Raw genomic sequence first — 26,356 nt, forward strand, 5'->3', positions numbered from 1 at the left:
ACGGGCCATCGCTTTATGAAAGTAAATGAATCGAGAGTACACTAAGACTGACTGCCGTTGCCGAAATTCGGTTGGGACGACACGGATAAACCAAAAAAAAATTAATTTTGTGATATTAATGTTTACGCATGCGGTGTGTGTAACTTTCAACTCCTACAAATATGCCGTTTTATTTGTTTCTTCTTGTGCTCATTGCCAAGTCACTATAATTATAATATAAAGAAAACTATTGATACAATTACTAAATGTTGATTTATAACTACAAAATATTTTGAATAGGACTTGGCTTCTATGAGATCTCAAAACTTTTTACGATGGAAAGACTGCATCGAGAGACTTGGCATTTTTTTACATTTAATGTTTTTGGTGGGATCAATTTAACAGGAATGCATTTACGAGAGCAACTAGATACAATAACATGTACACAAACAATGATAATTGAAACGTAGAACAAACGACGCATGTATAATGAGATGGTAGCGAGAAGCAAACGCACTGAATACAGATTAATTGGTAACAATAAATACACCGACAGACAAAGAAAATATCCACTTCATTAATTCAGACGCTAGGAATAAGATGCCGGCATAAAATCATCAGGTGATGTGTATTAAGTTATTCAACGGTTAGTTAACCTTTGTATGGTTCATAGACCTCGGATTTCAAAGGTCGATAGGCAAAATATAAAACTTTACTTTTATATTTACTAAAGCGGCAAACTTATAAGTTACCTAGCTGACAAAGGGTCGAATGTGTACGTATTTTAAAGTCTGACACCAAGAAAACAAACTGCGCCAGCAAAACATTGCGTACGTGACTAGAAACATTTATTTACAAAATTATCGGATATTCTGGCTGGACTGATATGACTTCAACTATCCCAGACTGACTAATCAGACAATCAAGCCAAACAAACACATTTCGGAACAAATGACGTGCGCATTAAACAAACGGATAAAATAGTACACGACTATAATCGGAAACGTTCAGGAAAGCCACATGTGCCGCTGACGGGAGGAAACTTATATTATTTAACACCAGCGGAATGACACAAATCAAAACCAATTACTCTCAATGAAGAATAATTGCTATTTATTTCGACCACGTATAATTTAGCAATTAAAAAATTGTATCTTACTGGCGATGTTGTGCAAAGATTAATATAGCTAAGGTTTACGAAACAACTATGACTTGCTTTATGTTCGTTACTTAAATAAGTTAAGTTTTAAGTTAAGCTCGAGTTTATGCTGTTTATGATGTGTATTATATTTTGGAATTAAGATAACAGTGTTTTGGGAGGATAACAAAAACCGTAACATTGACCAACTATGTCACCGGTTAATTGATGCTAATAACACTTAGCGTTGTTTTCAATTTTAATAACATTTTATGGGCCGTGTGTTGATATAGCTAACGAGGTATTATTGGAATGGTTCCGCAACATTAACAGAGATAATGTTCGCGGCACACTTGGATTTATGCGATACATTGTTTAAATGTTGTCTGGTATTTAATTTGAATTTCATACAAGTATGCGGAATTGGTGCGGACTTGCAAAAACTACCTATTATGTAAAGCAGAGGACAAGTAACCCGGCGGTGTCAGCGGCCGCGGCCGGCCCACTCCTCCAGAGCCACACCCTTTATCCGAATGACATTGAGCACAATACCGTGTAGAATGCATCGCAAATTAAGCGACCCAGTTAGATATTAGACCTAGCTAGAAAACTTGATTAATGTTCCTCGAATGTAAATTTCTTTAGAAAATTAAATGCCGACATTGAGATGGATTGTCTCGTGACTGCAAAAACAATTACTAAAATATTGTAATTCATACGCTTCATGTAAAATTACTTGGACGTTTATTATAGAATCGGTATTCATATTATAATGTTTAAAAATAACGTTCCTATACATTCAGTTGTAGATACATTTTGTATGTATAAGAAATACTTCAGTGTTTTTAAAATGTCGATGTCGTCTAGAAATTGTCTTACCTACAACTTTACTTTGAAATTAAACTGCCAGTAGGTAAGGTATAGTATTTCTAGATACGTGTTTAAAATACATAAACCAAGAAGCATGGTTCGATTACTAAATGGTTTGTGAATGATACCTATTTTTTTATAGCTGAGGTGATTTAGAAAACAACATTTAACTATCATCAATTTCGTATTAGCGGCGACCTAATTAAGAGTAAGGAGTGGAAAAGTAGACACTGCGTCAGCGCGCTGATAGATGTAAACAAAATAAGAAATTAGAATATTATATTAAGATTTAATATAATGCACGTGAAGTGCCTACGTGCGATCCGATTAAATTTAATAAAAAATCAATAGGATAGGATATCTATCAACAAGTCAAACGTGCCCGATTAGATAATAGTGTGTAAACTTTATGTATTTCCTGGTAGATGCACATGAGTAATGAGTATTACTGTTTACAAATCTACTCATTTATGGGGACCAACAAATCTGGAAACATTTTCCTGCTTGAAATATGATATGTAACGTAAATAAGAACACAGTCGGAATGGTGAGGAATTTGTCTGTTGCACGGTTGGCAGCAGTTGGCACCGCGCAGGCAGCGGGCAGCAGGCGGTGCTGCGCAAAACACAATACTCAAGTTACGTCTATTGCTGAGAAAAATGTAGGTCGTGTCCGATTTCAAAGCGCAGCAGGACTTGCACAACTTAGCGCTAACTGCCAATAGCAAATCAACAAGCAACTTTCGATATTTTTAGTGTTTAGTTATATTTCATGCTCCGGCGATTTTTAGTACATCGGCGATAAGATAAACGTCCAATCTGACTGCGATTGAATTACCAGCTGACTTATCGACTTGAAATGGACATCAGATTTCATGGTCAAGTTAGGAATTAATTTAAATCTCATCAACATCCGGATCATGTATGATTATGGCAACGGATATTAATTTTCGCACGGAAGTTATTATCTAAGCTGAATTTAATATTGTTATAGTCAACAATTTATTATGAATTAATTAATCAACAGTTAATAGTTGGTACTATTACTGCCAAAGAAAATACACGCATTGTTTCTGTGAGCGCCATTTTTGAAGAATCATTGTTTACGAAAGCAAACAATAATGTTTTCGAATGATACAATAGACAGAAAAAAAATTGTAAATTTCAAACTTTGCTTTAATCTTAAATATATTAATATGCAGTCGCAATATGAATGACTAACGTGTATTCAACCAAGAATTCACTAAGAAGGTGCGTAAAATAGAAAAAAAAGGCTCAGGGGTCACGGCCTATCAATCGGATTTCGGTTTCACTTTACAGTTGCCTGCGGGTGCAACTTGCGGCAGCACACCAGCGGCTCCGCTTAGCTGGCGTCCACCGAACTACCAACTTTATCAACACTTGTAGCTCCACAACTTATCAACACCATCGTCCAAGACAACTGTGCAAGTTTCCACAGCCTCCAAGCCGCAAGTTTTACAGCTAACTACGATCTACGAGATGTCTACGAACTCGTAGTATTCACATTTTTAGTATCTTCAATATAAACTGTGTATTATTTTAGCCGCTACCTTCATATTCTTGTCATACAAAAATATTTATGGAATGCTGTAGACGGTATTTTGATAATATTAGTACGGAATAAAATCATATTTAAAAAGAACGTTTACATTTACAAACATAATTGATTATGCTTTAATTTATTTAACACATGTATTTAAAATACGCGTAAATAAAATCTACAAATCATGTTTGAAAAAGGTAAAGTAATGGTAAAATGTCACACAAACATGGGATCGATTTAAAACTTTGGTAACACAAATCACGATAGTCTTACGGGCTTTGGACAAGCACCGACCTCCTTTCCCCGTTGCACTGGCGCAACGAACAAACAGAATAACTAGACGAAGACGTCGTTGTACGAAATCGTAGCGGAACCCGTGTGCGCGACTTTCACTACCGTCCGTAAGCGCGTGCTCGTGCGCAGCGTGCGGATCGCTCGCCGGTGTGAATGCTACTGATGATGACAGACGCCGCGCCGGCCGCGCTCGCGATGGTGGGGCCGCTGGCGCTGCCCGCTGGATTGCTATCGTCAACATCTGATAAACACTGAAACCTACCCCCTGCCTTTAACAGCCTTATCTGTTGTTCAAGCCTAGATACTCTTCTCAGGCGCGCCAATTTCTTTATCTTTAATGTCACCTCTGTGTGGTGTCCCACATTTCAATTCATCCGAATTAAGTGTCGCAAGTAAATATTTGATTATGTGAAAAAATATATTCTTTAACAATACACGAACTTCTATAGATGTATTCTGCAATGATAACTATGTGAGTGGCAAGCAAGAATCGCATACCAATTTCCACTAATCATAATTACCGATACTAAAAGTGATGATACCGTATGGTATAATTAAGCGTATTGTTATTATACATCGTTGGACTGTTAAATATCCTAGGATTTCACGACTATAACATCCCACAATAAGCGAATTGCGGTTATTGTATTCAAATTACATCTACTCCGATTTCTGTAGATTGCGCGAGTGGGCCAAATGGGCTGTAGGGTGCCCTACCTTTGCATAATTTAAAGATTGAGCAGAAATCGATTGGTCAAAGGCGTGCACTGCAATCATACTGACAGCGTTATTGATTTTTCAGCTTTCAGCATTAAAAATAAATATGCCATACTTTACTGGGTCAGTTTCTTGTACGACAAAGTAAGTAGTACAGAATGATCGATCGATGTTACTCGTAGTACTGTGGTCTCAAAAGAAAATACATAAACATAATTGAAAAACAAACTTTTTAACAAAGGAGGTTTCATATCATCAGCACTGATATCTGATATCTATGACGCCACTATAATACTAAGTATTGCAGTAAAATGTAGCTATAACATTTTTAATTTAAATACGTATAATTCACATTGATTTATAAGATAAAGGCGATATAGGACAAAAACAAACCAGTAGATATTAGATAAGGAAAAAGCCGGTCATGCCAGATATGTGTGTTTTCAAAATTCCAGTAAACCATTCAAAGTGGAGCAATTTGAATAGGAAGAGATAAAATAAAACAATAAGGTGTACTTTCTTTTGATTGCGAACGCGCAGGCATTAAGTTCGTCGACATATTATTACGATATGTAGAAGCTATCAGGTATTAAGAGATGAAATTGGATGACTCAGTAGACAGACGACACTTGACAGTATTTTAGCCTTACTTTGTAAAATACATTGTTTGTTCGATATCAAAACATTACTGACCAAGCTAATACACCTCTTTTCTCAAAATAAGTCGATATTTGGATCGTAAAACGTGAAATATTTTTACACCTTCAAATATAATTATACTCTCAATCCTAAACTAGATTGAAAGAACAACTTTAAATCAGATTCTTGATAAAATCTGTAAATCATAGCAGACTTTTAATATTTTCGATTTCTTATTTGTAGTTTCGAGAATCGATTGAAAAACAGATCAAGATAAAGGATTATGCATGTTTAGCAATTATGGGTCAATATATTTATGAACCGAACGCTCAAGACCGCAGTCTCTTATTTTGATCATGCACTTCTGACAAAGGAAACAATATTAATGATTGTATACGAAACACACTTCTAACACTTCTTTGAATAACACACATAAATCAACTCCCAAAGAACGTACGGACAGTAAAACTCAAACTTTGCGCATCATAATTTTAAGTGGTCCCTGTTGAAGCTGGCAACATTGTGCAATCCTTGCCCTTTCATGTGACTTTGACATATTATGGTGACGCAACAGCCTTCCATATGTTTCATTTACATGGTCCAGCTTTAAAAACCGCGTCTCGTAAATTATATTATCTTACATTGAACAAGTTTGCATCTAAATATTAACTGAAACGATATGTGACTGAAATCGGTTCATGATTCCTTGGTACAATAGGGTAAAATGTTCTAACAAAGGCATTACGTAAATAATAGTACAAAGAATAATTTGCCTATTAGACTAGCCCCACGTCATGGATGAATAACGGTTCAACGGTGATCTGCCTTCAATTGAAAGTGTCCGCAACGGTACTTCTGATTGTAACAAAACTTTGAATCATTGGGGCCAGCGTCACGGACCATAGAATGTTAACACTGCTGGCAAATTAGTGCAGCAAATGTTACCTACATGTCAAATACCGAATATTTTAAAATAAATGTAATGATCTTATCGGTGTAGATTGATATTTTATTTAAAAACCAGTCTGCTTTATCTAGTCTTTCGCATAATCTGTATTTCTAAAGTTACTTCTCAGAAAACTCATGGAAATATATAATAAACATAATTATGTGTCTTCGGAAAAACGATTGCACTTCTAGAATTTTGGCAATGAGAAAATAATTCTCCCTATTTCTTTTTCCTCGCCATGCTTTATCCATTCAAATATCAAATTTTAACTGAAAATCTTGACATAATAAGGTTATTTTAAAGTAAGACTGCGAAGAGATACAATACTAAAATTCTTAAAACTAAATTAAAACTCAAGAACAAAAGCCCAATACGTCCAAACATATCGAATTCAAGTCAATCTAATCTTTTCACGAAATAGTAAAGAAAATTCACAACGAGATTTATATAAGGCAATGTCATCAAGACTTTACCGTATGCCTTGCGACATAATGTATGCAGACAAAGAAATGAGCATGAGTATAAGCAAAGCAGCATATAAAGTACTTGATTGTAACACGTTTAGCAGGAAATTGTATTTTATGAGCAATTTCTATGAGCATTGAAGTAATTAGAAAATGAATTATTACGTTGGTCGCCAACCGCCTACGTCAGTACATCCAGTGTGTAGGTGCGCCTGAAGGCATCGTTTCGCGGCTGGGAACCTTCCACTCGACTATGGCTTCTAACAAGGGCTTCGGGTTAATCTAAGATAAATCTAGTGATACGTATGACGTGAACCGTATTCGCATTATCGCTCCATACTTATCTCAGACAGGAAAAATAAAGAACCGAATGAATCATCACTTGTAGCTAAACTTTTTCTTTGCTGCATGGGGAAAATATGTTTTAAGCTTTAGAAAAATAATATTATAATATAACTTTAATATTATAGTTCATACGAACACTTAGTACTTGTGTGGACTTTTGTTTGGAATTATTATTATTTTTTATCAATATTTTGAGTATGAATATCTTAGAATCAGCTCATGCATTTTACCAAGCAATGGTTCAATATCCAAAGTTAACAAATCGTTATTGTAATATGTATTCATAACATTCAATATTCTTTTTAATTAAAGGGTTAGCCCATCATTACATACAGTTGATTGATGATCCAAAAGTTTTATGCATCATATTTATGCATTGGTCAAGGTAGTGTCAAATATCTGCATCTCATTGTACTATAAAAATCAATTAACCTTACGGTCAAACAAAAGTCTTTACATCTCCATGGTAATACAGAAATAATGCCCATTAAATTAATTATGGCACGAGCATGATTTTACGCTTTTCAATTTGGGTAACAACGCGAGAATTGTTTTAAGTTTTGGCACGAAACTCAAGTAGACGACAATAATTCTGTCACAATAATTCATGTTTACGAGTTGCATCTTAACATCGCTGCTTTCAATAATTATTTACAAACAGTCGCTAAACAAGAATAAGTATACAGTTACGATCTGCTTTTTTATTTTTAAGTGAAACAAGCTTCTTCATTATCCTTACGAAAATAAAAACATTTCGGTATTAAAACTAAGCTAAAAAGCCGAAGGTTTTATATTTTAATCCGCGTTAGAACATCAGATTATGAAATTCGTGTCCAGATAACGTTTTAAGTTTACTAATTGCGAATCCGAGTACGTCGGCAGTGCTCATCAAAACTTGCCATGTTTCTGGCTAAGCCCCAAAAAGTTTAATCACCGACAGTTCGCATTTATTATGAAATGAACATAATATTTTCGTAGCTCATCCTCTTCTTTGCGGTCGACAAACAAACACATAATAATATGAAGTGCTTTCGATAACAATCGCGCAAATTGACGATGCATGTAAACTGTTGAACTAATTCTGAATCTTTTATTCGTTTTCAATTCCGGAAAGATATTGATATAACATTTTTTCCGGAAAACGATTTATGATAAACAATAGCAGTTTGTATTCTAAGAAAATGCTTAAACGCCATGGCTAGTTATAGAACTGTGACTAATCGCAGAAAAAAAGTCAGTTCTTTTTAACATTGGGTGAAGTTAAGCTTCTAATCGCATAAATATTAACGAATTAACGAAACGTTACGCTTGAATAAATATTCTAAAAAATAAGGAAAGCTCTGAATAACGATATAAATAATATCATTATTGAAAAAAAAGGAAGTTTAAAATATGCGTTCACATATTCTAAATCACCTCTGAAACAATTAACTGACCGAGTGAGTCTACACTGACACATTTATAGATTTTTTATTGTTTCAGACATTTATAAAAATCATATATTCGTGAACCTCTTCACTGATGTTATTTATTTAGACTGTGAGTACCGTTTCACTGAATAAAACTGTATAACGAATGCTTGTGCTGTCTTTGTGCATGTGAATTGAATGTTTGTGAAACCCCCGTGACACAAGGATTCAATTATTTTATCCAGGAGTCTTTTTTATAAAATAAAGAAAGATATGACTTTTAGACGTAAACCGCAGTACAGTACTTTGATCTGGCTTCTCCATAAAATGGTTAGAATTGTCATAGGTAATCAAGCATTCACTAAAATGATATGGTGGGAAATGTTTTTCTCAACAACGTCACAATGGGGTACCAGCTACAAAAATGAGTCTTGAGTCATTGCTAGACTTTTGCTACTTGATTGTTTTCCTTATTGAGCTACTGCGCAGTTCTCTAGATAATGTGTCGTGTTGACATGCACAATCATCCGTATCACTGCTTTCATCATAGACGTGTTGTAAAGGGTGCGTAAATAACAAACGCGATTGTAACTTCCATCAGGAAGAACGACTGAGATGTTTATTAAACAGACTCCAACTGCGAGTCATCTGCGCGGCTGCAACACATTTGTTTACTTTTGCCTACTGTAAACCAACCTTTTGCACGGTCGACGTAGATACGAATGTCGCAATACGTACTACGTATTCTATCTGTTACACGATACAACTTTGGGTACCATCATAACTGTCCACACCAGGCGAGAAAACAAAGTATACATATTTACATTTTTAAAATTTAATGTCATTGATGAAATTCAGTTCACATGTGGGAAGTAACGACCGGTTGGTGACTTTTGTGTTATTTTGTGATATTCGCTTGTCTACATGAATAATATTCGTCGCTTACCTATTTGCGCGGCAAGCTCGAGTTGATGATATGAATATTCATGACAATGCGGCAGTAAAGCAAACGTACGCTATGCTAGAGGAGCGGACGAGCCAGGCTGGTGACGGTGTGGGCGTGGGCGGCGGCGACAGAGATACGTAGCTGAAATATCAACAAACTTGGATTTCATTGCGATCCGACGCGACAGGAACACCACTCGCTCGCTTCCAAATTCAAATCTGATTAGTGATGGTATGCACCTAGTACTCGTATGAAACATGCTATACCACGAAATCAAGTAAATACATACTAAGAAGAGGTGATATCTAGGCTGATGGAATGGTATCTTGTAAACATATCCACATGACTTGTGAGCGATGAGCCCGTCAAGAGGTCGTTGGTTTTGATAAGAGTTCCAGAGAGGCTTTAGAAGGGCATGGTTATTACACTGAAAACGTACCGACAACAAAACATTAAGCACTCGTGCTTCAATAATTATATATTCTAACAGTTGAGTATAGCTCTTGCTGGTGAAGCAATAATAAAAAAAAGTATGATAATCATATTTTCCTCGGAGATCTTAATGACATGACTAAAATAAAGATGCGGTACCTAGCAGCCGAACAATACCACCACGGTATGTACAAACATTCAACTTTATCTTGACATGTTTGCCTACTTCACGTATAATGTGATAAATAAGTTTCTTAGAAACTTGTTACTCTATTATCAAAATTGAAGTGATACAATGTTAACTATAATTATGTTATGAACACAACAAGGTCAGTCGTTATTGGCAATGAAAACAATTCATAGACAAATAGGGGAAGCCAGCGAGTGGTTTGAGTGTGTGATAATTACGATCGAGTACTCACTCGATCTCCGCACTCCACACTTCCTCGTCGTCTTCATCAATTTGCATTATAATAATTATAAAGAAATTATTTTAAGCTATCTTCACACCAGGAATAATGACACACCTGAAAATAGGTAGGTACGGCACTGCTGTATTATGAAACTATTCATAAGATTATTATATTCTCACCATTAAATAAATAAGTTACTTGCATCGAGAAAGTTCGAAGCGCTTTTTGATTTGATTACTTATCCACGACGGCACGGCGGCGCCTGATAAATGGTGGTAATTTGTATTTGCTGTCTAGCTAACCTCCTTCGAGTAAAGGGGCTGTGTTATGTATGAGTCAGACAGCGGAAAACCCGAGACCCGCAACCACCAGCACACACTAAGCGGTGCCTGACCTCGGTAAGTTAACACTAAAACATCTTTTAAGAGTCATTCATCCGATCAGCAACGGAACCATTTCGTTTTGCTGCATTCGAAGGTATGACGCATTTCACAACATGTTTCCCTAATGCGAATGGGCTGATATTTTATACAAGTACATTTGTATACAATACTAATAGTAAGATGTAAATGTTTTCTATCTGCGTAGCTAATTACCTTAGCGCTGAACACCTGCTCATAGCTACTTAGGCAAGTACATTTACTTTAGTAACTAGGTATTTCTTGTCATATTTACATATTTAAAATACTCGTGATGGTGAAGCGCTGTATGTGTGATGATGTCATCAATTAATATTAATTTGGTTCACAACCATATCTACAATATGAATGTGCGAAAAGTATGACTACGGTCGTAAATAATACTAAGCCAAGATAATTAATTTCTAAACTAAAATCGTTCTGAAACTATACATGTAACGTATCTTCAACAATGGTACGTTTAATTGTCTCAATAAATCATGTTTTCAATGGTCGTGACGTAAAAATGTGCAAGCAACGTTAACAACGGACAGCGCAATTTGTTTCAAGTCTTTTGTGAGTTACACAAATAAATCAGAATTACCGTCTCATTGTACGTGACATACCTATAACTGGTAAAAGATTAACGTCGATATATTTCTACCTTATCAGATAAATCGTTAGCTTAACTCGTAATGATTAATGCAGACACTATTAATTAGAAAATAATTGTACATACCTGGTGAAAAATGTAAAAAAACTCATTTAAAACTGCAATATTAACAACACTATTTATGAACACACACAATTTAGGTCATTGAGGCGGTGAAATCCACCTCGAAATTGAAACAATATTATATCAGCAAGGCATTGTAATCGACTGCCGAAATAATATCTACGGAACAAAAACTTATCTTGGATACATTACCAATATGAAATTAAGTACGATAACAACAGTTGATTAATTGTTACGATAGTTCTTTTTCCGATACAAATATATATCATCGAGAAGGACACTCGCGTGTCTACGAGTAAAACAATTGAACTAAGTGATAAATTACACCAAATGAATATAGGTGATAGTGACTGTGTTTGAATGCAATATGATTGGTGAGGACGCGAATTTTCTTTATTTTAAAAACAATTAAAAATATTCATTATCTAGTGCGGTATCAGCTGCCGCGATTCATAATATCAAATTAAGTAGCTATTTCTGCTAATCAATCGTCATTATTTTTCAGTGAAGTCGGTTTCAGAACTTCGATAATATTTTGTGTAAGAAAAACGCCTAGTCAGCAAGTAATATCAGCGATGACTGGTCAGAGAGGACCTTTCATCCGCAGGTATCGCGGATCTGTTATGCATTGATCCTCGTCATTCATATAAATAAAAAAACATCAGGAAAAGCGCTTGCGAAATTAAAATTCATAACTGAAATTCTGAACGTAAGTACAGCAGACAAAAAACATGGATTTGAATGGAACGTAGGCGAGGTAAAACGGGATGTACTCGATGTAGCGGCTAACAATGTGATGCATTACCGTCGGATGCAGGTCTGCGCAGCATCACGAGTGTCCAGCTGGCGCCGCCGCCAATCATTCAATTACACTGCAGTGCATGAACGCCGCTTCAATTGCGGAATTCGCTTCAACAATGTTAAAATTGTACTAATAAACACTCGTGAGCTGTACGACCATTTGCACGGTAGGTACGCGGTACGGCTAATTCAGAATATTAATTTACAGCATTTTTCTAAGTCAACTCAGGCGAATGAACAAAGGCGGTCTAGGCTACAGTTTTCTATGACGGGGCAGTCACTGTGAACGGTTAGCCTATATTGTCACATATTATACCTAGCCCAGCATGTTACGATGTACACAGGCCTATTTGATTTTTATCCACAATAATACATCATAATCGTTAAATAAAAAATTGTACTATGAAATACCTTTCTGGAAGTAAGGAATTCAAAATAGCCATAACATTTGTTGGTTAATATTTGAATAAGGGTCAGAAAAGCGACAGGTGTCAGAACAGAATTTAGGAAGACGTTGGTTGATAACTAAACAAACTTATCTCATCGCTTCCACTTGAAATACAAAACAGAAGCTAAGCGACAATCTGCCACTTATCTGTCTCTCACTGTACTACGCACTTATCTATTGACTTAATATACTCGTAACACAGAAATAAACAAGCCACTACCTGAAATGGTGTTAAGGAAATCAGATCAGATAAAATGTTCTGATTTTCTATGACGTAGACCTACGAAAGGGAGGGAAAAAGTCATTCATAGCATAATGCTCCCGTATTTTCTTCTTCATTTTAAGACATCACCAATTTGCAGTGCAAAAGTGATCAATTAAATAACTAGATGCGTGTTTTCAAAGTAACTCTATCAGGGAGAAACACTGATCAAAAACTTTATTCCTTTGAAGGACAAATGGTTGCTATGTAAAATGAAGGTCAATATAGGTCACCCACTGGCACCATTTATATTCTCTTAATAAGCCTTATATTTTATACATTCGTATTTCCTTAAGATTTTCTTAGAACATGTCACTTATCAGAGATAAAAGATCCAACAGAAAAGTCTTGGGATAAGGTGAGGTGATTTACCTAAGCGATATCAATCAAACTCTCATAGCAGTTTTATATTAGTTGAGATAACAACAGGATAAACAATCATAACAAAGGAACTGTAACAAAGAAGAAGTATTTCGTGAAACGAGAACACCTTAAGGCCTGTCAGGTCTACCCGCTCAGAGAACAAGGGAGTTGTTAATCAACAAGACATAATAGTTGCCATCCTATAAACGCACATTGAGATGTTAATAAGAAAAGGGAAAATAGATACGTTTTGAGGCAGCAAACGTTCGGCTGTGAAATTGATTTGCACGCGGTAACGCGGCGACAAAGCGGTACGTTGTGTGTGTTGCGGCCGAGGCGTGACAGCACGGGTCCGCGCACAATGCCGCGCGGCCTCGTGCACCCAGCGCCGGCACGACCAGCCCGCACAACACTGTGGAGCCCGCTCTTCACACTATACTCCAAACACAATGTGATTACAAATCACAATGTCTCCATAATAACCGTATTCAATCATTGAAAAAGTGACATAACGCGAATCGACAGTCAACGGAACTAAGTACCTCGCTAAGTTACTTTTTGTACTTCAATAGATAAGCAATAATTGGCTAAAATGCCTTGTGAAATTCATGCAAATTGCTAATCCGGGAGGTCCTATTCTGTTTCACAAGCACAGTAATTTACGAATGAAGACAAATCCATTGTTACTTTGCTACGATACATTACATTACATACACCCATCTTTACAGGTTTTGACTTAATTCATTCAAATACATGTTATTGGTTGCTATATTAACTACACAAAATACTACAAGTGAGGCCCAAAAGTCCCAAGGTTTAGTACCATCTCATCGTACCGACACCCTACAAATTTTCTACATGACTGGCGGCCTATCTTCAGCTACCAAGATTCAGCTCTGTATAAGTAGAGCCTATAGCTAACCGCAAACATGCTCCGCTGGTGGTTTAGAATAGATAGCACAAAAGGAAACAATGACGGGGTGATCCACCCTCCACCCTCGCCCACATTTCGACGACGGTGTTGTCGCCTAAACGTTTTATATCGGCCAAGGACGGCCTGCGACATGCAGAACGGAACCACCGGAACTGAGCACTGCAACGCTACCGATTCCACCATTCCCACCAAGTATGCGAGTGACGCGAATGAATTAGCTCGCCGAAACTGGGTCGACGGAGCCACTCAGGCTCTGATTCACGATGAAATAATTTTATTAGTCTGCTTGTTTGCTCTTCAAAATGTCTAACACTTGTCAAGAACGAAAGTGGATTTTATAATTACATTATTCTTACATCCAGATTGCTCTTTCATTTAATCTGTACTGCTTTAATATTCGGCTTATATAATTTCGTATTTTGAGATGTGTCAGGAAAGTGATAACTATATTGATAGATATGCTCTATTTCTGAAGCAAGTTCGTGTTTACATAAGAATACGACGCTCATGTACACTGATAAAATTTCTACGCATTTAAATTACGTCTAGTCGCACGTTATAAGAACCAACTACTAAGACATATGTTGTGTGAGTGCACTCAAAAAAAATAGGCTCAGAGACGACGACGCAATTTCTCTCTTTACAGCGCGGCGTAGCGTGAGCTTTTTTAATTAAATTTCGTTATAAAGGGGCTGTAAACAAGCGAGATTTAGTTTGGAAGGCCAGCGCCACCGTCTGAGGCTGCTCGAGTGTAGATAAGGAGCCAGTAGGTGGAGGTAATGTACACACCCGAGATAGGGAATGTTGCACAAGATAAATATTTGCGCCACGACCGACGACTGCCGCCAACGTGCTCGCGCACACACTAATTAATTGAAGAAATTGTCGTTTTGACCTGACTACTTTCTTAAGACTTTTCTACGGAAACGGAGAAACTCGACTCCAAAATCGAGATCGAAGCACTTTTGGCAATTAATTTTATACCGAGTCGTAAAATATATCGGTATTGCAGTACACGGGAAACGCTTTATTTGCTTAAGTACATTTATTTTAGTGATTGTCTAAAGATAAGCTTACTATGCATACTTAAGTAAAGCTCCCAAACGTATTGAAATAGTGAAGAGTATTCTTTCTGTGAAGTGGCCTCCTGCTTGGGTGTTTCGCGTTTAAGGACTTTCCACGACGTTAAGTGCCCTCGAGAGACAGAAGCACAAAATGGACGCCATGGACAAGTGACAAAATTGTCGCTTGTTGAAAGGCTTTCTTTTATCACCCCTACGCTCATCTTTAATCCTTCGTTTAACCTTAACTAATATTTATCACAATTTCTCAGTGGCGACAAGATTATCGAAAAAGATAATAGTAATCCAATGAAAATAGTTGTTTACCGTTTGATGTAAGATTAATTAGCGAGGCGACGATGTATCGCGTTTCAGTATCTTAATTATTAATTAGGTAAATAATTACCGAGTGAAAAGCGTCGCACGACCTTTGGTAAACAATTCGCTGTGGAATAATTCCAGGAGGAAACGAAGAAAAATAACGTTAACATAAGGCAACAAGCGACTAATCCGTGATGCATTCGTACAAATTGCGCGTCCCAGCTGAGAACAAATTGGATTCCCGGTGACGAGCGCCGGGGCCGCGCCGGAGCCCTGCCAGCCGACCACTCCACTTCTAACAAATTGAATACCAAGCGCCCGCAGCTGCCGTTTTTGTTATATTTTTTCTACTTTTCAACTATTAGATGAAACTAAAACATTTGATTTGGAGTTCCAGTTACAGCAGATTGTTACAGTCCAAAAAATATGTAAAAGCGAGCAGTGAAAAAAACTCTAATAGGCATGATTCCTAGTTAACGAACAAAACTGCTATCGTTAAACATTTGATATTCTTGATACTGTATCAAAACTGAAATAAACCAAAATAAATGTACCAACGTAATAAAATCCCCGAACCCTAACAAGTTTCTTTGAAAATGTTTTGTTGGCAATGTTTTCAAAGTTCCAAAGTAGCCGGAGAGGCCGACGGCAGTGAGAGTGTTCAGTTATACTGGTGCTGTTGCGTTTTCCTGTTTCACTCTCAGTTCGATAAACAGAAACGATTGCAACAGTGCGACTTCCATTGTTGTCATCGAGACAAAAAGCTAATGGCATTTCTTTAATTACACCGCATGAGATTTTAATAGGATAACATAACAATGTGTTTAAAGTAATTATGTTTCCCTTATTGTATCCTTGTTTACAGTTATAACATAAACAAACAAGTAAATGAATCAATACTGATAATTCGAGTGTTGACCTCAATAATGGTCATCGCTGCGCATCCTGTCAGCAGTTTGTGTAACTACAACTTAAATGAATTATTTCGAGCATGTTGTCGTATTATTATCCTGTTTGTGCCTTTCTGTGGTTTCTAAACGTAACCTCTTGCACAGTTTCTAGATAATGCCTACGTATAATTAACGGTAAAAACAATGTATGAATAGTATCCGCGTAAAGCGATCCATCATGATTATTCATGATCCATCAAGCTTCACATTCAAAATTCTTATAAAGTAATGTTTTACAACATCATCAACAATACTTTGGAATACTAATTAATGGCTATAAGATATAACCATAGGTTTTTAATTTTAATTATCATTAGGTAAGAGAAGGAAAAACAAGGGAATATAACAAAACAAACGTAGTTTTATCGTAATTTCTAGATCCCGCGTCTATGTACGTTAGAAACATTTGAAACAATAGGAACATCATTTGTCATCAAACCAAGTGAACATACAATCGATAAAACTGTCATGGATCAAGGGATTCTGAAAGAGTAGCAAACGCGAAATAAATAATCTACTTGAGTGATAATTCTCAAGTGGTAGATATAGTCCTCATGTTAACATTAGGAGAAGTGACACATCATCATAATACTAGCTACCTGAATGAGAAAATGAAACAAAAATTCACAAACCTAAGACAGGTTATAGAAAGGTATTTTCGCTGTGTTCAGTATAAAAAGATTTTTTTCAACTTAAAAAAAATCATATTATCAGTACCAAGTATTTGCCAGCATGAGAAATAATATATCATCCTAAGGAAACAACTAATTCAAGATCAAGATGCTGTTCTATTTTAACTTTTTGCGGAAGTCTTGAAATGATGCACAGTTTTTCGTTATGATCAAAGAAATAGTCATAAAAGTCGTATCAAGATGTAATTTCAAAGATACAGACTTAGTGACCGTTTCTTTATCAATTTCGTGTAATTTAAAGTCTGTTACGACGACCATCAAAATAAATTACATCGATAACATCTTTAAGGCATATTTTAAGGTTGCGTTTGATACTTAGTAGCATATTTTGTAAAACTGCTATCAACAATCACGATTCACATTACAATCTAAAACTCGATAGCGAACCTATTTGATAAGTTTAGGATTACATTACAAAGTTACGAAGTCAAGTTTTCGTTAAGTTCTATACAGATCAGAATATCTACATCCGCAATTTAATGTAATTCGCAAGAAATATTACTGAAGGAATTGCGTGTTTAAAAAAAATAATTGACATGTTTCACAAACAAAATAAAGTCACAATAAAACCAATGCTTGAGATATATTGAAATGCTACTTTAAATACTACTTCCCAAGTTAAAAGCATGCACTTATATTATATTAAGCGTCACTCATGGAAATCGTTTTCCGTAGGAAAGGTACCGAAGACGTCGAAACCTGAAAACAGCTTTTGAATAAATTAAAGAAGCACTCACTGCCATTGGAATGGTCCGGTTATGCCCTCCCTAAGTCTGTCCTTTAAGGAGCGTTGTCGCGAAGGCCCCGGGCCGGGGGGCAGCACGCCAGCCCCAGCCGGCACCGGCACCGGGGGCGGGGGCGCGCGCGCCGGCGACGACATCACTATGATACGCGGCGCACGCGCTTACACCCGCGCCGACAACATCACACCACTGCACTACTAACGCGAGCTGCAACAAAGCAAAAACAACCAAAGCCACGTAAATAAAGCAAAGCGATACGTTGAACGCAAATTAATTTGCAAAATTAATCAACATCCACAAAAATAAAAGGTACATTGAACAGTATAGAATATCGCGGCTATGAGCTAGCGTGTCGATGGAAATGTGATGAGAGCTGTATTTATATCATAGCAAAATTACACAGATATACAATATTAGAAGCCAGCTCTATATATGTATGTACTATGCGCCTACGACATTATATAAGCAACGTGTCCACGTACATCTATGACAATATTGTCAGGCGTCTCGACGATACCGAGGCATCAATAAACATAAACGCAACGAACTTGATATCAGACAATTTCATCGTATTGCTTTTTTCATATTAACAGTAAGTAGATTTCAGGTTTGTCATTTAAAATGAAACGCAAAATACGTTCTATAAATAGTACTCTATTATTATTCTTAATTATTGTTTCATTGCTATACATATAACATTATTTTATAGTATAATCATTAGGCTACCTGCGCCTGATATAGGATAAGACTATAAGACCTAATAAGCAGCGACTTAATGTTCGCTAAATATTTGTTTAGACATTATCATAACGAATATTTAATTAATTTTCGGACGAAGGCGTGATAGCTTGTTGGTATCATATTTGTTTGTTCTACTTTGATATCATAGACGCAAAGCCTTTAAGTCCTTTGAATCTATGAGCTAACAAGTTAACAGACTTTTTTATGAGTACATAACATTCAGTTTCATGAACTAGAATTACCATTGTGGTAGAATTTTCGGCATGATTCTAGACTTGATTGTTTTTGAAACTACAAAAAATCGAACTCCACGATGATATGTTAAGCTTGAATATCACGGCATCTCAAGTTCACTAGTTACTATTGTTATATGATCATTTTACATACATTAGAGATAAGAAAATAAGGATACTTAATAATATTATTAAATCTGAGCATCCAATGTGTTGATAAATCAATAAAACACGCTAGAGCTTTTTTTACGATAACAGGAACCCAATAACAGGAAACTCTAAATTACTATCGGATATAAAGAAATAGCTATCGCAATTTATTTACCAATCTCAATTGAATAGAAAACGTTTATTTGTGGGACTGGAGTAAGTTTTGGGTAACTAGTTAAGATCCCTCCGAACAGTAAAGTTTTGTTGAGAATACACTGAAACGGACAGGGCGATAGCAAGGGGCGAAAGCGGCTATCGATCGGCCCTAACCCTCCCCGCGCGCCCCGCACGCCCCGCGCCACGCCGTCGTCCCGGCTCACCTTACGTAAGTCCAGCTGATCGCACCCACCCTGTAACCTTGGCAACGAGCCTTATGCACGCATTCCTATACCCTACTTAATACCGGTGCATTATAAGTTATCGTAATAACCTCCAAATTGACACGTGTTTAAGTGATCGTGTCTCTGTGAGGTAATGGATCAATACTCTTGTGAGCTTTTAAAGGCAATTTCAGAACCACAAAATCAATGGTGAACATTGAACACGTTTAAACATTGTAAAGGGTTGATCTATCTATCGACAGCGGTGTCCCGGTTACCTACTTCGTTGTCACGTAGACATGTTAATTTCCTGAAGCTAACTGACCCTTCTACCTGCCAATATGTTACACGTGACTTTTGTGTCGATAGATTCTATTATATTAAGATGTTTTTTGTTAAATTATAGACTTGAATCGACAATTTTCCATAACTGAAGTTGGAAAATTGTAGCAGAATATAATTTATCAATCTTAAATGACTGACAAAAACACGTCGTCAACATAAGAAATCTTCATCATCATCTCAAAGACAATGTTCTAAAATATTTTTACTGTAAATCAAAACCGGAAAAATGAATGAATCGGAAAAATTAACTCGCTTCTTTAAAATACGATTATATCGCATTACGAAATACCAAAAGTATAAAATAAAAACAATGAACCGTATCTGAAAAAAAACAAAACTTCTTAAACAAAGTTGAGACCATAAAATAACGCTGAATTATAATTGGACTTGGAGGAAAACATACGAATTCTTACTTCTACAAAGTTAATATTTTATTTACGGATACAATGAATAGATATAGTTCGGATGATCATCGCACAAGGATGTAGACAGATATACACATTGTTAAAGCTACCATATTTGCCAGACCCGAAAATATGGGAATAAAATTGAATATTTACCCTGGAACCTAATTTAAAAAATAGATTAGAACATGTTGCCTTCGAAAGCAGTCTTCTGGTATGAAGTAAATTCTATGCTACAGATTTTTCAATCGCTGATGTATTCGAGAGGTCATTGCAAACATGTTAGTCATTTGGCACTAGGTTTTGACTGCACAGTTCGAATGTTGGACAATTGTCAAGATAAGTGGCGCAATACCTAGAAACATTCTTCCTTTTAAATGTTCATCTTAAATTAGTATAAATAAACATGTTAATTTAATTTTACATTGGGATCATCATATTTTCCCAACAGTAAACGGGTTGACACAGACCTAAGACGACATGTCGCGTATAATAATAGGAATTACATTTTTTTGCATTATTTAATCATTTCAAGAGAATATTATAAAGTATATTTTCAAACTATAATAGACAACAATACGGAGACAATAGTATATTATTGTCTCTGCATAAAGAACATTTTTGCGGGAAAAATCTTTTATCCTGTTTCTTTTACGAGAGGCACAGAATCAGACTGGGTTTTATTCACGTAATCATGGAACAAGGGAAGTACGCAGCGGACACAACGGAAGTCAAAGAGAAGCGAAAAAAATTCAACAAAAGCGTTTATATGTTTGTACTTTGGTCGAGAAGATTATTTCAACATAAACTCTTGTAATATACAACTGTTACTAAGCGCGGAAAATACAGCGGCCTCTCACGAGGGGCTTGGGCGGAGAAGCCGTATAAATAAGGACAGTTCTAAGGGCTCCTAAATTTGAGTGAAGGGAAGTGATGGGTCGGACACGTACGGTTCGTTAAATATTTGACCGGTGCCGCTCAATACGAACGACCTTGCGGCCGCGACGCGACGCGCTTGCTCGCTACCGAATGACAAACAACGTGAGGTTAGCGATCAGCTGATACACATTGATATCAACAAATAATTTAATTAATTCAGAGACACCAAACTACAGAACCGGTATCTATAATGTCAGTTTGAATAATTGGTGTCTTTTGAACTTAGTATATTAAGAACTGAATTTAAAGATTTGGTTAACGTTACAATTTGCCTACAAATGCTTTCTTATATTATTTAGACCTGTTCACTAAGTAACCTTGTCGCATTAAGAGCCATACATCTAACAATCTATTTATTTTATATCTAGGTTTTATACATGATTCTAATTACACCTACACGACACTAGCTGAACATGGTTCAAAACAATTAATCGCAGCGAACGACACGACACACAGTTAATTATTCTATATGAATTCCGTTGTGATATTATGAATCTAAAAACTCCTAAATAGTGAAATTATGGGACAATAATTTAAAGCTAAGGTTGATGAGAATTCCAATAATTATGGCTAATGAATGATAAGTGCACATAAGCGGCTAAGTGTGGCCCATGCATTTTTGCAACGAACCGAGGAAGAAGAACGAAATTCATTTGAAGAAGCGCTGACGGGAGGTTTGGTGACATAACGCGCACGCGGTTTACTCCGGTGGCTGAAAGCGTGCAACTGAACGAGTGAAAAGGGCGGGGAGCGCGCGGGCGGTTTGAGCGGGGGCGTTCTGAGCTGGCGCCCAACGCGGGCCCGGCGTACCCCTACGACACCTCCTTCATATAATCACAGGACAATATCTGTACACCTCTAGAGCGATATACATCGGAGGATTTTGTTGTAGCAAGTATTCGTGCTATATGAGAAATTATAACTAACTTTATTTCCTTGGAGAAAACGTATAAGTATATTTATATAACTACCTAAATCGTAACTAGTTATTAAAACTACAATCCCGATCATTTTGCAAATAAAATGCCTTCACGCGCAGAATACATTATCCAGTTATCCCGTAAAAGTTAAAGCAAGCCGAGGCTTTGTGATCAATAAATTTTATGCACAGATATACAGAGTATCGAAAGTCCGATACAGTAATTGGCTTCTAGGTACTGCGTGATTAACGGGAACTGGGAAATTCCAACTTGGCCTTTCGGCGCAGTAGGATTGCCTGGATTAATACGCTATACAATATATATGTACAAGGTAGCTGTATCATTTGTTGTTTGCACGCACACTGATACAATCACTATGTTAATTTGAATATGTATCGTATGCCTGTGTTTACCACGGCATGTGGATTTAGCAGAGTAAGCGAAAAGATCAATACGGCTTTTAATTTATTGGCAACACATTCTGATTTATCATATGTTTGGAACTTATTTTTAAAAGTATTTAATATTAATATCATTCAAAGGCTCCTTAGATGTTAAGTAGCACAGCCCGTTAATTAATTGTTATAATTCCGTTTTTAAGTGCTTTGACTAAATGATTAGCTGACATTGCGAACGTTACACAGAACAAGCCTCTACATATATTGTATACAGTTATTCATTAAACACCAGCCAGTGCTACACAGTGAATGATTCGCTGCATCATTTAAAATTACGTTCAATATATTTTTATTACGTTAACTACACAATCTGGGTCAGCAGAATAGGGAAAGCTATAGAAACGTGAGCGATTGAGGACACCATATTATCATCGCTTTAGGTCAGTTATATCTGGCCGAAGCATGCGCTTTCCAGAAACAAAGTTTTCACTTTTTGTTGGATAATAAAACAGATGTCTACAATCAGCAACATTGTGTTATACATAACCTTAGTTATAATATGTAGCTATGTATTCCTACAACATGATAAACATTAGGACACGACTATTTTAGAACACTTTTGAGTGGCCACCTGCACTACGTACAGTGCAATGAAAAACTTCGACTTAAGCACTTACTAACTACATGACAGAAGAGTGACAGCTCAACTGTTATATGCAAGTTATCAGCCACTTGGAAACAGTGCGACCACGAAAGCTATACCTATCCGCCGGATTATTAGACGCCTACATTGATCTGGCTGGAATTGTCTGATATTACAGGTCAGAGAGATTAATTGGATTATAGTTAAGCTCTTAATAGAAGCTTAGACGCGATCAAATTAGAATATAATGTGGGCGTATTAGCCGATGATCATTAAAATGTTAAAGTGATGAATAACGCCATAAAAACGAATACATTTTTTATAAATATTGTTGTTTTGATGTTAAGGAAATTACAGGAACTTATTGTAATTACTCTTTATACAAAATATGTTTAAAAGTAAGTAAATCATGAACATGTAGATCTATCAGATGAGCTTAAGGTGCCTGATATTAATATTTAAGTTATTTATACCAAACTAAGCTCATACGAGGGTCCTAGAGGTCACATTGCGGTTACCAAACCCGAAACCAGAAATGTACTGTCCGATTTAAATATAATATATGAGGTAACAACCAGTTCTTTAGAGCAGCATTGCAATCTGACAAAACTGCAAAAAGTATCTAACTAAAGCGCTCGCACCGCATAAAATGTAATAGAAACATTTTGAAGATGCCGGGCATAATTTACTTTTTTGTATATGAGACGATATTCATAAGAGCTAACTGGTTTTGTAAGTGGAACATCGTATTCCGAGGGCTGGCCTTGACCCGAGTTGTGTTTAAGCGGCCCTCAAGCAGCTTGTAACACAACATCCCCAGGGAATTACTCTTAAATAAATGCTCTTTTATGTTGACGAGACATTCGAATATTATAAAGCGAAAAGGAATTTTAAGTGAAACAATAGACAGAATTTTTGATAACGAAAGAATTTAAAACGAGTAATTAAAAGCTCTGGCGCGTTCTGAAAACTATGATAAGAATACTAAATGGAATTTCTAATTTTCTCTTTAAATATTTTAATAGATATCACAATATTCAAGAGAGACTCGGAGTTCAATGGCCAATGGAGGATGCTTTGTTTTTTTTTTAAACAGGATCCAGTACTCCGAGTGAGTCAACCTCCATGCAACGCCGACCCTTACCATCAACAGTTTCTTATTTCATTCTGTTACTTAGGCAATAACGTTCAGTATAGACATATCGCTTAAAAAACGAATACGTAAACAAAACGTATTATGAATAAACAAAAATAACTTTATCCTTGTTTATATTCGAAGATAAGTAGTTTATCAAGGCTTTAAGACAAATAAAGTCATCGACAAGTGTCACATGTAAAGAAAACGAATACCAAGATATCAGAAATCAGTTCAGACTGAGCTATAATTTTAAGGATTATATCAACCAAATAGCAAAATTGTAACGACCTGACACCGTCACAATTATGCTAACTGTAAATGAATGCAATAAATAGTTTACGATGTACGAACATAAACCTTTTATTGGGAAACACAAGTATAAGAATACAGTGTATTACATTAACTAATACACCGATTACAATTGCGGACGCCGAGTTTTTAAGAAAAAGTAAATATATTGTGATCGATAGATCATCTATCTAGCTGTCATTCATCTTATATTATCACGATACTCTGACATCTGATGATCTACTTATCACAATCAAATCGTATGTGTAGAGTTTACCGTTTTCGGTATGAATGTTTTGTATGTATCAGCTATTAGATTATTTATATTTCGTAAATGGACAAACTATTTATAAAATAAAAATATTGGGGTACAAATCGATCACCTGTCTGCGCAATCCTCTTTCAGTTTCATAAGAACAACAAATGCGTTTATGTAATAAAGGGTCTACCTACGTAAAAAAGCAGTGTTGAACAAAAATAATTGTTAAACTTCAAATGGGGTTCTTGTTTGTGCCATATCCTTGTAAACTGTATTGATTTTAGTCGAACGTAGGCGTACAGTAACACAGTTGTTTGCACATTATACGTACATATAACCGTAGAAATGTGTTGCCATTAAAACGGACTACAACAATAAAATATCATTGAATGCTGTAGTGTACAGTCTCCTACATAATTATCACGACACTTTCGAAACAGTATGAAATGCATTATCTGCGCTACGCAACCGAACAATGTTTTATAGTAATTAATATTAAAACGTGCCACACAATCAATAACATATTTTTATCAACCCATTTGTCGCGACGGACGATGTCTGGTCCACGAAGTTCGAAATACATATTTGTTTATATATATGTACATAATTTATGCGCTATTTGGCAATACGTCTGTTAACTACCAGAAAACAACATTGAAATAATATTTTAAGACAAATTATTCAAACGAATGCAACTATTTAAATTCAAGACAATACTATGTGTTATTATTAGAAACTTGTTTAAATCTACAATAACAAAATACGTAGTTGAGTATTTACAAATCCTTCAAGTTGCAAGCGAGCGACTGGATGTTGGCAAGGAAAACGTTACGCCTTTTTATACATACAAACAATCACTAAACAAATATTACAAGCAAGATTAAACAAAACATAACTTACTAGAAATAACCAACTCCGATTGAAACACTGATTTTTAAGTAAATTATTTTAAAATGCAAGTTTGGACGTCTTATTTCCTCTCTCTGAAACTGGTTCTGCCACCACACAGTAACACAGGTGCAATCTTAAAATATCACTATAGTATTCATATAATAAACTGTCAGTCTGACAGTGTCGATGTGAAAACAAGTACTGATAAGTTATTGTGGGAGATAACCCTTTATTTATGCCGAGATAAGACTCAAATCTGTACACGATGTCAATATAGCGTATGAAATTCAACTGCCATAAAAATCAAAGCAGTGTCTTTAAAAACATTGTAATTTTGAATCACAAAAAAGAATCTAAAACAGATACAAAGATCAGACTGAAACCTGCAGGAATTCAAAATAAGCAATGACCTTTGTCCGCATATTATTTATTAAGAACGCAGAGCACTGTCGTTGTAAGAAAGGGTCAAAAGATCAAGAAACAGTGGAAATAAAATAATACCGTTCTTTTATTTATAAAAAGTAAAATCTTTGGAATGTTTGAGGGAGAAAATGTCTCTTAAATAATATGAAAGACGAAGCAGAGTTTCAGGAAGTTCGAATCATTTTATTACTAGGGAAATATTAGGATTTAAAAAACTATATTATTTGCACTAGCTTTTATACAATAACTTAGAGAGAGAGTTGGAAGTCAGTCCTAAATAGGTGGGTAGGTAAACAGCCGTGTACAGTATTAAATACCATAAATCAAAAGTTTCGCA

General features: G+C 36.0%; 1 protein-coding gene across 17 annotated transcripts in view; it reads right to left on the reverse strand.

The window, feature by feature from the left end:
- The window catches only part of LOC113507684 (TLD domain-containing protein 2), a 93,743-nt gene that overhangs the window by 64,428 nt on the left and 2,959 nt on the right, over positions 1–26,356 (reverse strand). For 3 of the 17 annotated variants that reach the window (XM_026890589.1, XM_026890592.1, XM_026890587.1), the window contains exon 1: positions 3,824–4,025. Coding sequence is in view for 5 of the 17 variants with exons in the window: in XM_026890598.1 (XP_026746399.1) it covers positions 17,862–18,004 (143 nt within the window). In the remaining 12 variants the exon portion in view is untranslated. Of the gene's footprint in view, positions 1–3,776; positions 4,253–9,382; positions 9,455–10,167; positions 10,269–11,295; positions 11,403–17,861; positions 18,075–25,605; positions 25,770–26,356 lie in introns of those variants that run through there. The other 14 variants (XM_026890600.1, XM_026890597.1, XM_026890593.1 and 11 more) reach the window with 12 other exon arrangements.

The sequence above is a fragment of the Trichoplusia ni genome, unplaced genomic scaffold, assembly GCF_003590095.1.
Source record: "Trichoplusia ni isolate ovarian cell line Hi5 unplaced genomic scaffold, tn1 tig00003069, whole genome shotgun sequence".
Lineage (NCBI taxonomy): Eukaryota > Metazoa > Arthropoda > Insecta > Lepidoptera > Noctuidae > Trichoplusia > Trichoplusia ni.